A 17,500-nucleotide genomic window follows, 5' to 3' on the forward strand; every position below is an offset into this window, starting at 1 on the left:
AAAAATAAGATTGATAAAAAAAAAAAATACAACAAATCATTAAGATGAAAGAGATAATTAATTATAGCACTCTGTTATAACGAAATCAGTGGTATTATTGGAGCAAACGAAATCTGTTATAACGAAGTCAAAATAATGACACATAATTATTGTATGGCAAGAACTGATGCGTCCAGATTAGGAATGGAGCGTGGATTGGGGAGGGGGAGGGGGAGGGGGGCCGAGGTGTAGGATGTAGTCAAAGGCCTGAATACCCAAAAAAAAAAGCTTTGACGATGACACTGAATTCAATAATATCTTTAATATCAAAGTTGTCATGAAATTAAAGTGTATAATATAGAATCTAGCCATTTACCCATAACATATCATATCATAGTTAAGGTTGCTTAAGTCAGAGGCCTTTGAATACCCTGAGAAAAAAAAAAGGAAGAAAAATTCTGGTAATAAAATTCCACCATATGATCATAATAATGATTGACCATCATTTATTGTTTGTTTTTAAGGGTTTTACGGCATTTGTAACACATTAAGGTCATATCAGAGCCAGTAAAATGGAAGAAAATGGGATAGTAATCAGTTCTATTCTCTCGTACAATGAAAGCGCCCAAGAAAAGGTAAGACAAATGGGAATTGGTTCAAATAGGAAACAGATGTAGATTCCAAGAGCACGCTATCAAAGTACTTAGTGTGAGATCACCTAAAAGTCTCATCCAGACACAAGAACAGGTCCCCACTAAGAGTAAGAGGAATAGACTCAAATGTTTACAAATCATACATAATATGTAAACAAAACATACAGTGCATAAAAGAGTTTTTTTTTTTTTTTTTTTTTTAAGGGTTTTACAGCGCTTGCAACACACAATAGAGAGATGATTTACAAGGTAAAAAAATATAAACTCCCGAAACTCTGACTATAGATTTGACTGTTTCCCTCTCAGCCAGGTTATCCGATCAGGGCCAGGAAAAAATAACAAAAAAAAAAACAAAAAAAAAAAAAACAAGTAATCTCATTCCAAGACAAAGACATAAAGCAAGTTGGAAAACAGATAATATAGAGGGATAGAAGACACAGCAAGTACCACCCTGCCCACTATGGGAGGTCAGGAACCCCACTCAGTGATCATCTACATCATGGCCGATGAAAAATCTAACAATAAAAAACTTATTAATCAAATACATATTTTTAAGCGTGGAGCTCCCTGTCAATAGAAATGTTGAAGTGATATATCGATGCTATGCGTTTAGGTAAAATAGTCACATCCTGATATAACGTACAAACACACACAAAACTGTGTATAACATTGAACATATAATATAGTCTGATTGATATAATATAATGTAGTGAGAGCTAATGGAATAATGTAAGTACACATGGGCATTTCGCTCCATATCAGTACGGAAATTTACTTAAAAGTTTGCGATATTCTAAAAGACTCATTATTTTGTTTTTGAGAATCAATTCTGTGATTCTACATGACAAAACGTTAAACTAATTTGTCTGTAACTCCTCGGTTCATTTAAAATTCCAGTCTTCTAGAACTTTAATTAGCGATAGAAATTTGTTAAATAAGATAGAAAGTGGATGGGCTATTTATGTTGGAATTTTCCAGAGTAAACGAGGATAAAGAGCACCCAGACCAAAGCATTTTGTTACACCAAGTGTTACTAAATTTCAATAACTGTATTATCCGAAACAGAAGCACCATTGATATAATTCCCATCTACTTTATTGTCAACGAATGGGGTATAAGCGTGGTCCTCATTTACAAAAACAATATTAAATATTATTGCTGATATATTATCAGTATTATTATTATTATTATTATTATTATTATTATTATTATTTATTATTATTATTATATTATTATCATCATCATCATCATCATCATCATCATCATCATCATCATCATCATCATCATCATCATCATCATCATCATCATCATCATTATATTATTATTATTATTATTATTATTATTATTATTATTATTATTATCATTAATATTATCATTATTATTATTATTATTATTATTATCATGAAAATAATAATAATAATAATAATAATAATAATAATAATAATAATAATAATAATAATAATAATAATAATAATAATAATAATAATTATTATTATTATTATTATTTTATCATTATTATTACTATTATTATTATTATTATTATTATTATTATTATTATTATTATTATTATTATTATTATTATTATTATTATTATTATTATTATTATTATTATTATTATTAATATTTTTGTTGTTGTTGTTGTTATTGTAAGTATTGGTGGTATTACCATTGTTGTATTTTTGTTTGGTTGTTAATTGTATCATTTTATTTTTTGTTCCATTTACCATTCTTTTCTTTATTTTTTTCTCACTTTCATGAATGTTGACATCAATTTGTATGAATTACTGGCGAAAGTCTAAGATTGAATAAACTTTGAAACTTATCTTTGGATAGGATGCTAGTCTATCGCAAAGTACTTTCTGACAAATCTAATGGACTCAGCTACCCATTCGCTGTTGGGTGGACAGGAGGGTCAGAAAAAAAAATCTCGACTGCACCAGGGATCGATCTCGGTCCCTTTGCGTGTGAAGTGAGTGCTCTACCAACTACGCTATCCGGATACCTTATTATGCATTGGCTTCATGAATCTTATTGGGTTTGAAGGACTGATTTTGATATATTATGGCTTCAAGAGCAGAGCTAATACTAAGATATTATAATTTGTTTGTTTTTAAGGATTTTACAGCGACTGCAACACATTTAGGTCATATCAGCGTCAGTAAAAAGGAAGAAAATGAGATAGTATAAAAAGTTATGGAAATACAATTAAAGCACCATAGAAAAATGTAAGACAAAGGGGAATTGGTTCAAAAAGGGAACAGATGAACGTAGATTCATAAGAGCAAACCACCATCAGTGTGCTTAGTTTTGAGATCACTAAAATGTCTCATCCTGACATAAGCACATTATGTCCCCACTAAGAGGAACACACTCAAATGTTTACAAATCGTATTAATAGCTGTAAACAAAAAATAATACAGTGCATAACAGAGAGACGATTTACAATACAAAACAAAAAAACATCATCTCCCAAAACTATAACTAGACATTTGACTATTTCCCTCCCAGCCACGGCCTGGACAAAACCAATATCATTCCAAGACATGACAGAGAGCATGTTGGAAAAGAGATATTAGGGAATAGAAGACATAGCAAGTGCCTCATTGCCCACTATGGGAGGTCAGGAACCCCTCCCAGTCATCACCGGGGTATCTTTCCTAAAAGCACCATCATAATAATCTTGAATATACCGTCTCGATACATAAAGTATGATTTAAATTTCTGAAATCATGAAAACTTACACTATCCACACCCAATAAATTTTAAAGTGCACTAGGTTCCTATAATAGCTCACACAAGCACATACACACACGCGCGCGCATATATCATATATATATAGCTCAATATATGATACGTAAGAGAAATATGTGAGGCTGGCTGAGAAAACACGGGAAGATTCGGCAAGCTCCGATTCGAGATATGAACCAAAATCGAAGATATAATGTTTCCCATAGCAAGAAATTTTATTCAGAATAAAATTCATATCTTTTGGTTCTAATAGACATAGAAAGAAAATTTAGTGGTGAATGATCAGAAAGATGTGGTCAAGATACACCATTGCATACATAACTCAATTTAAGAAATTTGCGCATCTTTCCGGGTTTTCTCGGCCAGCCACACAAATGTTACAGTGAATGACATAATCAGTCGTATGGTGAAAAGGTTTGAACTGAGATATTGCCAAGTTTAGTTAGAGGGTCAATTTTTATCAAAAATGAGTTGTCATAAATGATTAAATCAAACCTTTTTGTATATCTTCACAAAATATCAAAGCTTAATTTCACTTCTAAATATTTTTTACAGCTCGTCAAGTTGAACGAGTATGAAATTTGAGAAAAGTTGCTGGATACTTTTCCCATACATCTGACCATAACTTCATAAAAAATCATCCGCTTTAATTCAAATAAAGATTCAGATGCTCTAGTGAGCATATTCTTTCAAAAAATGCAAAAAAAAAAATTTTTTTAAATGCAAATCCAAAATTTTCACCTTCTGACTGATTAAGTCATGCACTGAAACATATAATATGTTATAGAAATATGTGACCTCAAACTTAATCCGATACTGCATTTTAAAAAATACGAGTCAAGGTGATATTTAGCTGTTAAAAGCTGTGGACTGGAAAAAGTAATGAATTTTTTTTAATGAATACAACAGCTTCAAAAATAGCACAAAATACCAAACAAGGAACGTTTTTCGGGCTCAAAACCCTTCGTCAGTTAATTTGTTTTTTTAATGAAAAAAAAAAAATTTAATGAGAGAATGTGAGTAAAGAGTCTTTCCAGGACTCAAGTATGCACCGAGCGAGGCTCAAACCCAGGACCTTCTGATCCAAAAGCGAGTGTCATACAACAAGACCATATAGCCGCACATAACATGAACACTTCAGGATCCTTTTATATTTACAGACAAGCCGTACCAAATACATTTCGACTGTCTGTCCAAATTTTTAGTCAATAGATCCAACCTCTGAAGTCCCAACTTTCACAATCGGCAACGTCATCAGAGGTCTAATCTGCCTAACATTAAATAAAACACGGTGCTCAAAGCTAGTATGTCGACTTCAGAGTTTTGATCTGCCGGCCATCGAAGTGATGTATTAATTATTTTTTTGTTTTTGGCTGAAGACGAGTTTTGAGCTCGAAACGCTCCATATTTGTTTTTCAATCTCTTTTTTTTAAAAAACTGTTATGCCCGTTGGTGTTCTTTTTTTGTTTGTTTGTTGCTTTAGGTCTCTTCCAACACAATTGAGGTTATATGAGAGACCGCTGAAACAAAAAAACAAGCAAACTAACAAAAATAGTACAAATGTAAATCAAAATCATAACCTAAAGATATCATAAGCGAAATTATAAATAACCAAGCGCAAACAGGCAGAAGATTTACAGAGAAAAAATATCCCCTGTCAAAAATACAATCACAAACCAAAGAAGCAGGATAGGCTAGTAAAGAGAAGAAGAAACGACATCACTATCACCATGCGAACATCATTCAAGGGTGATGCTCCCATCCAACCACCCGCCCGTTGGTGTTCATTTTTTAATAGAGAAAAGTGAATAAGAATAGCAAGAGTGAGTGAAAACAACATAGGTTTGAAATAACAGCTAGCTAGCTGTGTTCAGAAGAAATGCAACACGTTTTTCTGGGTTTTTTTCTTCTCTTTTTTAAACAGTAAATATTCGAACAGTAAAAAAAACTCATTTCTGAATGAAAATATGGCTTATCAGGTGTATGCACTGGTTATCAGAAACAATTCATTCCACATAAATGTTATAAAACTCTAACTAAAACTAACAACAACAACAACAGCAACAGCAACAACAATAACAATAACAATAATAAAAATAATAATAAAAATAATAATAATAATAATAATAATAATAATAATAATAATAATAATAATAATAATAATAATAATAATAATAATAATAATAATAATAATAATAACAATAATAATAATAATAATAATAATAATAATAATAATAATAATAATAATAATAATAATAATAATAATAATAATAATAATAATAATAATAATAATAATAATGATAGTAATAACAATACTAAATTAAAATTAAAATAGAAACAAGAAACAAAAACAAAGAGCCTTAGCAACAATAAATTTATTTTATGCCAATCTCAATTTTCATCTGTCAAATTTAAGTGAGTTTAACAAGCTCCAAATGGAACCCAGTAGATTATGGCACCATAAAGGTAGAATTGGTTTGCAGTCCTGTTTGCAATGGCCTCAATCATGATGAAGATGATGATGATGATGATGATGATGATGATGATGATGATGATGATGATATTAATATTAATAATAATAGTAATAATAATCATAATAATAATAATAATAATAATAATAATAATAATAATAATAATAATAATAATAATAATAATAATAATAATAATAATAATAATAATAATAATATTCTTTTACTTTCCCCCTATAAAATAAGCACATCATCATTTAATCCACAATATTATTTTCCCCTAACTCTCGTCTATAATTTGCACATACAGGTTTTTTTAAAGCCCATCGGACTGCTTTAATTGAAGCATTATTCCTATACTGTGCCCACATCATGTTTGGCCTCAAATCATAACAGTATCGAAAAGCCTGGGATCTCTCGCTTTTTCCTGTAGCTCAGCAATGACAACTTCTGCATATTTTACTAATACGGAAGAAATATCAACTGATTCATCAATTTAGCTCTCTAGATCACTGGCATCATTACTGTTATCAGTTACTTCTAGAAGCGGCCAAACTGGGCTTGGGCATGAAATAGAACTAAACCCATCAATTAAGAAACTGAATGGAGTTACAAATAAGGATAAATTAGAGTTTAAAAGCAAAAATGTTAATATCTAATTAAGCGTTAAACATGAACAACCATTTGTCAAGATATCTGAAAATTCATCTTTTTTTACAAAAATCATTAGGGATAATGTCCACATGTCTGTGTAAGTGTAAATAAGATAAAGAACTGAACAAGTTTGTATGAAAGGTGCCAGACAAAGCAAGAAAGAAAAATACAACAAAAAAAAACCTCCCAAAAAAATCAGTCGACCTCGACTGGGGATCGAACCTCAGACTGAAGGAGTCTGAGGTTCGATCCCCAGTCGAGGTCGACTGATTTTTTGGGATTAATTTTTTTTTTTTTTTTGTATTTTTCTTTCTTGCTTTGTCTGGCACCTTTCATACAAACTTGTTCAGTTCTTTATCTTACACCGGTGCCAGCTCCTTAATGTCTTAATCTGTGTAAGTACTTTTGAGATATTATGATAACCAATGAAACATGTTTGGAGACTTACCAATGAAAATTGGGATTTCTCAGGAATATGATAGATAGTTTGTCCATTTCTGCATACTTCCACACAATTTCTTATTAAATTTGCGTTTTAAACACTTTAATTCAATTTATTTTCCCCCCGAAAGAACTTTGGTGAAATGGCATTTTATATATACTTCAAAATTGTTTTCCTCAAAACAAAAACAAAAACAAAACTTTTCTACAGATTGTCCTATTCAAATGACCATAAATCAGCCAATTTATCATGTTTTATCATGTAATGAACGACAAAAATGGACAGAATTTTAAAATTTCTTTTTTATGTGTTTAGTTTTGTTAATCTTTTTGTTGGTTTACTTCTATGTCGTTACAATTCCTTTTTATCATTCATTTGCTTAATTATTTTCAGAAATTCATTAATCTATGGCAATACCAAATGTAATTTCCAGAAATGGATAAATAAAGTTCATTTTATCTTATCTCATCTTAATTGTCTACTATTTCACACGATAACAATAACTCAATTTGTACAAAATGCAACACATGGACCATTTCCCCAAGAGTGTTTCACATTTAATCAACAACGTATTCCCCTAACTCAAGTTTATAATTTATTCATACATTTTCGTTGTCGAATACACCATGGACTCCTTTAACACTAGCTTTTAAAAATCTGCATATTACCCAAAAAAAAAAAAAGGGTTGAATCAGAGCCTAAAATCAGAAATTGACATACATAACCGATAAAAATAAACAACCATTTACAAAGATGTATGAAAATTAATCTTTGTTTATAAAAAAAGATGCAAATTCAACAATGAAATTAAAATGAATGTTTCCAAAGACAGCTGTATCATCCCATTCAGATATAATCTGTGACCCATCATCTCATGACGGAATCATGTCAAAGTCAAGCACATGCCAAAAAGTGATTTTAAAGTGACCATGATCGGAAAGAAAAAATATTATTGGACTTATAGATTTGATAAAACTATCCATAGAAGACAAAGTATAGATTGGATAAAACTATATCCATAGAAGACAAAGTATAGATTTGATAAAACTCTATCTATAGAAGACAAAGTATAGATTGGATAAAACTCTATCCATAGAGACAAAGTATAGATTGGATAAAACTCTATCCATAGAGACAAAGTATAGATTGGATAAAACTCTATCTATAGAAGACAAAGTATAGATTGGATAAAACTCTATCTATAGAAGACAAAGTATAGATTGGATAAAACTCTATCTATAGAAGACAAAGTATAGATTGGATAAAACTCTATAGAAGACAAATTGAGACTACGCTGCTAAAAGCTGTGGACTGAAAAAGTAAAAAAAAAAGGACAACAATTAATATAACAGCTTACAAAGCAAGAGCAAAATACCAAACAACGGAACAGTAGGGGCTCAGAACCCTTATTCAGCCAAAAACAAAAAACAATAAAAACATAAATACAGTACTTAATACGCCAGATAGACGGCATAGAAAAAAAAAAAGCATGTCGTTTCTGTAATAAGATCTTGGAATTCCATAGAAGACACATAAACTTACTCAAGCCTTCTTTTATTGGACTAGAAATTCTATTTTCAGGATCAATATCATATTATCATGCCTATACAATACTCTCCTCCTCCCACCCCAACATGAAAAAAAAGCCAAACAAATGAAAAACCAAAAACGCAAAAAAAAAAAAAAAACCAACCCAAAACCAACATGGTTAGTAAATGAAGTAACTATTGCTATTGGAATGGCAGAGGTAACCAAAACGTCTTGTAAAACTATAAGGAATTAGAAAGCAGTGTCATATAGTGTTTCATTCATCATGTTCTGTTGACAACAGAGAAACCCCCGAAATGTCCTCATTATCTGTCTTCATTAATGAATCATATAGAAGCTTTCCAGTGGTGGGGCATGCTTACAGTACAGTAAGGTGGTGCCGGAATCAAAGAAAATGACTTTAAAACATGCTATATTTGTAAATACAAAAGAAAGAAAAACAAATTAAAGAAAAGACTTACTCAAGTAAGTAAGAGGCGGTATATATCCTTTCTCAGTTTTTATTTTTTTAAAATGCTGTAATCCATTTTTAAAAGATGGATGCGGTGCCTGGTACCAAATCAACCAATATAGCCACGGCCCTGAAGCTTCCAATCTATTTGACTATTGTTATTTGAGACGAGTTATTGGGGTACACTGGCCAGACAAAATGTGACCCTTCACCTCAAAACGGTAGTAATTCGGGTTGGTTAAGATGTTGAAAATTTCAGTTATAGCCAGAAATATCAGACTTGTGTTGAATTTATATGATTTATTGAGGAGAGTGGATACTATATTTTAGGGTGCTAATGCCAATAATTTATATTTTTGACCAGTTTCACATTACATTGGGCTTTTAAGCACATGGTTCGTTCCAACATAATACCGTTTTGAGAGGATGGGTCACAGATCAGGAATCAGGATGTATATGACAGGAGCAGAGTACAACCAGTCTGTATGCGAATAAAGAAACAAAGATGGAAACTGTTCGGACACATGCTCCGACGAGATGAAAATATTCCAGCATAAACCACGATGGATGATTACCTCAAGCAAGGAGCCAAATACAGAGGCCATACACCAACTTCACTTCCAACAACAATGAATCAAGATCTCAAAAAATATCAAATATTATATCAAGAAACAACAGCCAAAGAGCTGATTTCAACAACACAAGGAAACATCGAATTGCCACAGCACTTTAACACACATGATGACTCTCAAAAGCCAAGAACACTTGAACTGGACACAGAGATTTATGGAAACAAATTACTCACTGGATACTAGAAACAGACTGACACACTCAAAGTAACACACACATTTGCAGCAAGCGTCCATAGAGGCAGGGCAGCCATATTCATTCATTATCATTTACTGTAAAAAAGGCATTCATTTTAAATTCAAATTCTATGAATTAACTCTCTCGAGTTCATATGCATGGAAAATCGTACAAATTTATTCAATTTTCCATGAGGGTTAACTCAAGAGAGTTAAGCTTAGATTTGAATTTTAAAGCATGAGATTTACTTTGACACGATCCCATTTCGAGATGATTAAATCACTTAACATATCTACGATGTCAACACGAGTTTGCTTGTGTGTCATCCATCACCAATCAATCTCTCCTCCATCTCAGTCTATTAGTCTGTGAGTTTCTAAACTCAACCATCGGCCTGCCTGTTAAATTCCTCAGATTGCACTAGCAGTCTCATTGGCCTTGTCGTACGACACAAGCTGGGCATTTGCATCGTCCGACTTGCCGTAGTTTTCCTCACGAATCTGCAAAGAGAAAAAATAACAAGTCTTTCTTTACTAATTGGATTCAATAGTCCGATGTCACATCGCCCAGCAATGCCCAGAGCAGCCTGGTTCTAAACAAAGAAAATCAGTACTTTTTATTCTTCATGCTGGCTAGAACTTTTCATATGTCATGTGATCAGAATGTATAAAAGTCAAAACATTATCATATTTATGTTTTTCTCATCTGGATACACTTTTATGCTCGTCGGATAAATATTTCATAAGGGCGTCCGCCATTATTACAATAGTTTACAGCTAGTTACTTAGTTACTCTGGGTCATTACGAGGGAAGTGACGTCATGACTGTTGAGGCCAATCATAGAAAAATATTTCATAGTTACAATACAACACTATTTTCTCATTGAAAAATTTGAAAATAAAATTGTTACAGGTATAAGTGTAAGAACTTTGTGCTGTATTATTGTTGAGCTTGGTTTTTTTTTTTTTTTTTTTTTGCTTTTAAATATTCATAAAATGTATGTGGAGAGGGGGGTGTTAAGAATCATGAGTCACTCTCCTCATAAAACCGTTACTTTAGACTAAAATTTTTATGAATTAAGGTTGTGGGTCTCAAATAACCTTATCATTTACCGGGTTTGCTGGAGTTTCCACCTGAACTGCCTCATCATTGTCTCCTTTCGCACAGCAGAGAGCTGCGATGATGGGCGTCACAGAACCGACCAGAACCAGAAGAATGGCAATCCATGACAGGTGAAATGAATATCCGTAATCTAGTTTCTTCAGTAGTTGTGTCAAAAAATTTTGGTGCCATGTATATTGCTGGTTTTGGAATTTCACAAACAAACTGAGCCCAGTGCCGTTAATAACACCTGTGAAATGAGTAAAATAGAAAATAGAAATTAATAAATTTGCAGAACAACTGACATCATCTTTGTCATTTTTATTGCATATTTTTGACTAATTCAATTTTTATCAGCAAAACCACCCTGACATTGTACCATTTTGAGGCCCTGACTGAAATGTTTGATCCATCTATTCCTCCTCTCCAAATACATGTGTATCAATGTGGTCTACTGGTATGACACTCGCCTTCAGATCAGGAGTTCCTGGGTTCGAGTCCCGCTCTGAGCGGCTCACAGTTTAGTCCTTGGAAAATGCTCTTTACTCACATTCTCTCACCGTACTCAGGTATGAAATGAGTATCATGATTCATTGTACACGTTAAATATTGCTGTTGGTTAAGAGCCCTTTGTAAAGCGCTTGAGCGCGCTTAGTGGACATTGCCCAATATAAATGCTTAAATGTTTATTTCAGATAGAATTTATTATCATATAGATAGAATTAAATTGACGTCACTCAGGTCTTTGTTATTGTTTTTTGCCATCCACGTTTATGAGTAATTCTCATTAAACTGTATTAACCAGACTATAAACGTTCAAGGTTACACACAGCTTTGTGTGTTGGTCCGTTATACTTCCGGATGGAAAAGTTGTGAGCTTCTTAGCCAAGCGCATACTATGTATAAACGAATACCAAAAACACCAGCATTCATATAAATAATAATAATTCTGATATAGCGCTACAACTTATAGACACCAGACTCTAAGCGCTTAAATTACAAATTACTCGGGCTGAAACATACTCATTCACACACATACACACACAACACAAACCAGACCTATCGTGCTTCTCATATCATCTACTTAAATCGAAACAGATATGTTTTAAGCAAACGTTTAAAAATAGACAAAGATTCTTTTTCACGAATGCTCGTGGTAAGGCTTTCCAAACAGAAGGTCCGAAATGAGAAAAGGGTCTCATTCCAGCATTTTTCCGTATTCAAGGGACAACTAGTTTGGTGAATCACTGGCCGAACGTAAGGGGCGGGGTTTTTGAATATCTTTCAATTAGTTACAAAGGTAGGAAGGGGCAGTACTTTAAAGACAACGATACACTAAAACACAGGTTTTGAATTTAATCGTTTTCTCAACAGGCAGCCAATGCAGGTAATGAAGCAGAGGTCTGGCAGAATCGCACCTACGCTTCGTGAACTCAAGTCTGGCAGCACTGTTTTGGACAATCTGAAGACATCTCAGATTATATTGCAAATAATATGTCCTCTAGAATGGAAAAGCCCGTGGAGCCAGAATGGAACCCTTTTTATTATGAAGCATGACATGTAAAAATTACTTGCTACTCTTTATAAAGGAAGATGGGTCTATTCCAAAGTAGGTTTCTGCCATGTTTTACAGTGGAAAAATGTGTGCAGGTGGCCGCAGCTTCGGATGGTTTCACATTACTTGTTGTGACATTCCATTTAGTCTGCAAATTCTTTACCTCACTAGAGTACAGTCACAAACTCACCCAGTACCTAAAGTTAAATTTGAGATTTTATATAGCGCAATATCCACTAAACAGGTCCTGTGGGCATGTTTCAAAATGCCTTTCTTAAGCGTGCACTGTCAAGGTGTCTAATAATTAGCTCAAAACGCCCAGATTTAATGAAGGGCACTCTTCTTGAGCTATAGTCGTAGTCGTAGTAGTAGTAGTTGTAGTAGTATTAGTAGTAGTAGTAGTAGTAGTAGTAGTAGTAGTAGTAGTAGTAGTAGTAGTAGTAGTAGTATTAGTAGTAGTAGTAGTAGTAGTAGTAGTAGTAGTAGTAGTAGTAGTAGTAGTAGTAGTAGTTTCATAGTACTAGGCAGGTATGAAATAGGGCATCTAATATTTTTTCTAATACTTAAAAATCTAACATTAGAAAAAAATATGGATTAAGACAAAATTTTAATTACATTCTTAATCAATTTTTTTTTTTTAATTCTCAGATAACTGACAGAAATTTTTTTTTTTTTTAAATAAATAAATAAATAAAGCGACATGTCCAACTTACAAGATGACCCCCATACAGAATGGCCACCCCAAGAAATCTTGGATCCTGACATGATGCTGCAGGAGAACCAGGCCACAACAAAAAATCCAAGGAAATATCCGATGGCAGCGATGATCAAGGCAGCAATGCCGATCTTGAGATTGACTGGAATAAAAGAAAGCAGGGAGACTCAATTAGAATAAGAGCTTATCAATTTATCTTATCTTCTTTTCAAAGGTGAACTAGGGTAATGTGGTGTCGATATTTTCAGTGCCTTATATGAGCACAATATTTTCAAAAATTCAAAATAAATCAATAAATTTGGAGTGGACGAGTGGTTAAGGCGTTGTACTGTGACCCAGAAGGTGGTGGGTTCAAGCCCCGCGTCAAGCACTTTCGTTATTTTTCCAAGGGGAAGATCATTATTAACCCCCAATTTGCTCCCTTGGACAACATGGGTGATTCCTGATGGCATCAGACATCTATTATATTCCTTCGTGGAATGCCCAGGCGATGGGATCTTATGTTGTCGTGGTAAAAGGGCAAAATTTAATTTTTTAATACAATGTACCCAACATCATCAAGAACTCCAAGCAAAGGAGGGTCGGGTCCTCTGACCGTAGCATCCACACCAAAAAACTGTGAAATGTGGAAGGAACTGACAATTAATGAGATAGGGAGCAGAGGTGTCCAAATTAGAAGCTATGTGGTCTTGTGGTATTGTTTTGTTTTCTTTTTTAAGGGTTTTACGGCGCTTCCAACACATTAAGGTCATATCAGCGCCAGTAAAAAGGAAGAAAATGGGACAGTAAAAAGTTCTAGAATTACAATGAAGGCCCCTAAGAAAAGGTAAAACAAGGAGGAATTGGTTCAAATAGGAAACAGGTGTAGATTCCAAGAGCAAACAATCAAAGTACTTAGTTTGCGATCACTTGAAAGTCTCATCCAGACATATGCGGAATACACTCAAATGTTTATAAATAATATATAATATGTAAACAAAACAATACAGTGCATAACAGAGATATGATTTACAAGGCAAAAAATCTCATCTCCCAAAACTCCAACTATACAATTGGTTGTTTCCTTCCCAGCTAGGGTTTCCGGCCAGGGCCAGGACAAAAACAAGTAATCTTATTCCAAGACAAAGACAGAAAGCATGTTGGAAAACATATATAGGGGGATATAAGACACAGTAAGTGCCTCCCTGCCTACTGTGGTAGGTAAGGAACCCCACACAGTGCTTGAAAAATCTAAAAATTTCAAATTTTTTGGAGATAAAGAAAGTAGACGCTATGGTCAACTTTAAAAATCAACAATTTACCCTCAAATATATCAAGTAGGTAATCTATCTTCAATTTTCATTTTCAATAAAAATTTTAATAAATGAGCTTTAAACGAGCTTTTTTTAGTGCAATATCCACTAAACATGCTCAAAGCGCTTTACATAGGGTCCCTGACCTACATCAATACGTAACATAAAGAACAAAACTGTTAGGCGATAATACAATTTTTCCCACAGAGACAATGCTGTTAACGGCCAGGTACTCATTTTACACCTGAGTACGATGAGAGAATGTGAGTAAAAAGTCTTTTCCAAGGACTCAACCATGTGTCGAGCGAGCGAGGCTCAGGCTCGAACCCAGGACCGTCCAATCCAAAAGTGAGTGTCATACCACAAGACCATATTTGAATTGACCTAAAGATGCTCATGAAGTTCTGAAATTGGAGACAATAGATTTTTTCGTAGTACCGTCAACTGGGGTAGCATTGCCTAAAGGGGAAACTTTGCCTCTTGAATTTTGGAGCAATAAGAGATTGTTTAGTTTAGTGGAAATTATTTTCTTTGATAAAAATTCAAGTTTTTTAACGGATACAATAATTGCAACAAAGTTGAGATGATTCAAAATGCTCCAAATTCACAGAGGCAAAGTTTCCCCTTGAGGCCAAGTTACCCCAGTTGAAGGTAGTAGTCAGCTGGATGGTAATATTTACCTGTGTCAATATTTTCGAAATCATCCCAAGACACACATGTCGTTTCTGTAGAGTTGGCCCTGAGACAGATCTCAAAGAGGCCCCCATGGATAGACGCTGCGCCTTCAGTTATCTCTACCCAGTAGGATGTGGAGATGGCTGTGATTAGGCATATAAGCCCAGCCAATACCATGATGGGGCCCATGCAGAGAAACAGCAGAGCCGTGTACAAACTGCAGTCATCGGAGTCTTTGTTGTCAGGCTCTGTGGTGGTGTTGGGATCACTCATTGTTGTAGTGTTGGTGGATGGGGTGTGTGTGTAGTGTCCCGGTTGACTGGATTGAGGTGAGTGGGTAAGAAGAAAAGGAATTAATTGTTAGTTTTGATGATGATGATGATGATGATGATGATGATGATGATGATGATGATGATAATGATGATGATGATGATGATGATGATGATGATGATGATGATGATGATGATGGTGGTGGTGATGATGATAATGATGGTGGTGGTGATGATAATGATGGTGGTGGTGATGATGATGATCATGATCATGATGGTTGTGGTTGTGGTGATGCTGATGATGGTGATGATGATGGTTGTGGTTGTGGTGGTGATGATGATAATGACGATGGTGATGCTGATGATGATGATGATGATGATGATGATGATGATGATGAAGATGGTTGTGGTGGTGGTGATGATGATGATGATGATGATGATGATGATGATGATGATGATGATGATGATGATGATGATGGTTGTGGTGGTGGTGGTGATGATGATGCTGAAGACGGCGATGATGACGATGATGGTGGGATCGTGACTTTTACATAACGTCCGTCTTATGCCTTGCAAAAGAAAGAGGCGGTTCTCTACCCCACGCCCTTTAAAACCCAGCTGTGTAAATTTCGCATCAAGATAACACGTTGCCCTTCACACGGTATTTTCCGAGCTGGCATTTTTTTTTTTAACGAGGAACCGAAATTAATGTTATTTTCCCAGATGTTGATTCTAACCCATCGTATCAAACCGATAGGAGTTAAGACTCTAAAAATTGATGTTACATCCAAGAAAGTGAAACTTCTGTTAAGCGATCTATAGATAGAATGAGGTTGACGTCGCTCGGGTCTTTGTTATTGTTTTTTTTTTTTTTGCCATCCACGTTTATGAGTGATTCTCACTAAACTGTATTAACCAGACTATAAACGTTCAAGGTTACACAGAGTTTTTTGTGTTGGTCCGTTATACTTCCGGATGGCAATGTTGTGAGATTTTCAGCGAAGCGCATACTATCTATATTCAGGTTTTCATCCAACCAAGTCATCAATCACATGATCTGCTGCTATCCAACGATTGGATATTTTTTAACAAATGTAAACACGCCGATTTGTTCATGAAAGTTGTACACATACTCACCCATTTGTCAAGCTGAACAATATGACCAATCGTGATGTTAGATATTTCAAAAACTGTGAACACTTTTCACTATGTGGTTCACTTTGAGCACATTTTGCAATGTGACCAATGTCCTGAGCACATGGAAAGGTAATATAGATCATCACCGTCAGAATAAGATTCTTGAACTCCTATGTTTTAAAGTTCGAACAAAACCTGTATTCGTTTTTCCCTTCCACCGCCCAACTGTGGCAGCAGCTTCTAGTGGTGCTCACACTACTATGTTATGACGATCTATCCAGGATGCAAATTCCGTATCGCACCCGTGCGCCGTCGCAAACCCGCCCGGAAGTTCGTCACAACGCATCGTTCAAACTAGATGCTCTGCGGTTTCTGACTCTTGACCACAACGGGTACATATTATTGGACAGGTGGCAAGTCCCCACTGTGGTAGCAGCTTCTAATGGTTCTCACACTAGGATATTATGACGATCGACCCTATCAGCAAATTCCGTACCGCACTCGTGTACCGTCGCAAACCCACCCGGAAGCTTCGTCACAACACACCGTTCAAACTAGATGCTCTGTGGTTCCGGGCTCGTTACCAAAACCGGTACATAATGGACAGGTGGCAAGTCCCCACTGATGTAGTGAGCGTGCTGTGGCTGAAAACGGTTGCCAATATCCTTCATGTCGGTTGCTAAAGCTCACATCGTGACTTTTTAATCTTCGTATTTTTTTATTAGTATGAGCAGTGTTGTAACAGTAACAGGTTTACAATCATTGTAACAATGCAGACCTGCCACTTCACGAAAAAGGAAATCAGTATGACATTGTAAAAAAAATCAGTATCTGGGGAAAAAAATCAGTATGAGACGTAAAATTATCCAATGGTTGGGCTACTCACCTAATTCTGCAACAGTTGTGATGACATGATGCGCTAGACATAGATCGTCTACATATGTTGTCACAATTTGACACTTGTCACTCAAACTAACCAAAGCGTCACCGGCGGAAAAGTTATTAG

General features: G+C 34.6%; 2 protein-coding genes across 2 annotated transcripts in view; both read right to left on the reverse strand.

The window, feature by feature from the left end:
* Nucleotides 1-17,500, reverse strand: part of LOC144958348 (uncharacterized) — a 65,518-nt gene that overhangs the window by 43,250 nt on the left and 4,768 nt on the right. The window lies entirely within an intron of this gene.
* Nucleotides 7,240-16,790, reverse strand: LOC144958352 (uncharacterized). The gene is made up of 5 exons (XM_078890294.1): nt 16,495-16,790; nt 15,094-15,407; nt 13,120-13,263; nt 10,863-11,101; nt 7,240-10,250 (listed from the first exon to the last, which is right to left on the reverse strand). The coding sequence occupies exons 1-5, from the start codon at nt 16,635-16,637 to the stop codon at nt 10,161-10,163; spliced, it is 930 nt and encodes a 309-aa protein (XP_078746420.1). The 5' UTR covers nt 16,638-16,790; the 3' UTR covers nt 7,240-10,160.

The sequence above is a fragment of the Berghia stephanieae genome, chromosome 12 (genome assembly GCF_034508935.2).
Source record: "Berghia stephanieae isolate SIO BIC M18660-M18661 chromosome 12, UCSD_Bste_1.3, whole genome shotgun sequence".
Taxonomy (NCBI): Eukaryota; Metazoa; Mollusca; class Gastropoda; order Nudibranchia; family Aeolidiidae; genus Berghia; species Berghia stephanieae.

Coding starts and splice junctions, on each gene's coding strand:
- LOC144958352 (XM_078890294.1), bottom strand. CDS start 16,637: ATGATCTATATTACCTTTCCATGTGCTCAGGACATTGGTCACATTGCA. Junction 13,264..15,093: donor TTTCGAAAATATTGACACAG/GTAAATATTACC, acceptor CTTTTATTCCAG/TCAATCTCAAGATCGGCATT. Junction 11,102..13,119: donor TTCTGTATGGGGGTCATCTT/GTAAGTTGGACA, acceptor CTCATTTCACAG/GTGTTATTAACGGCACTGGG.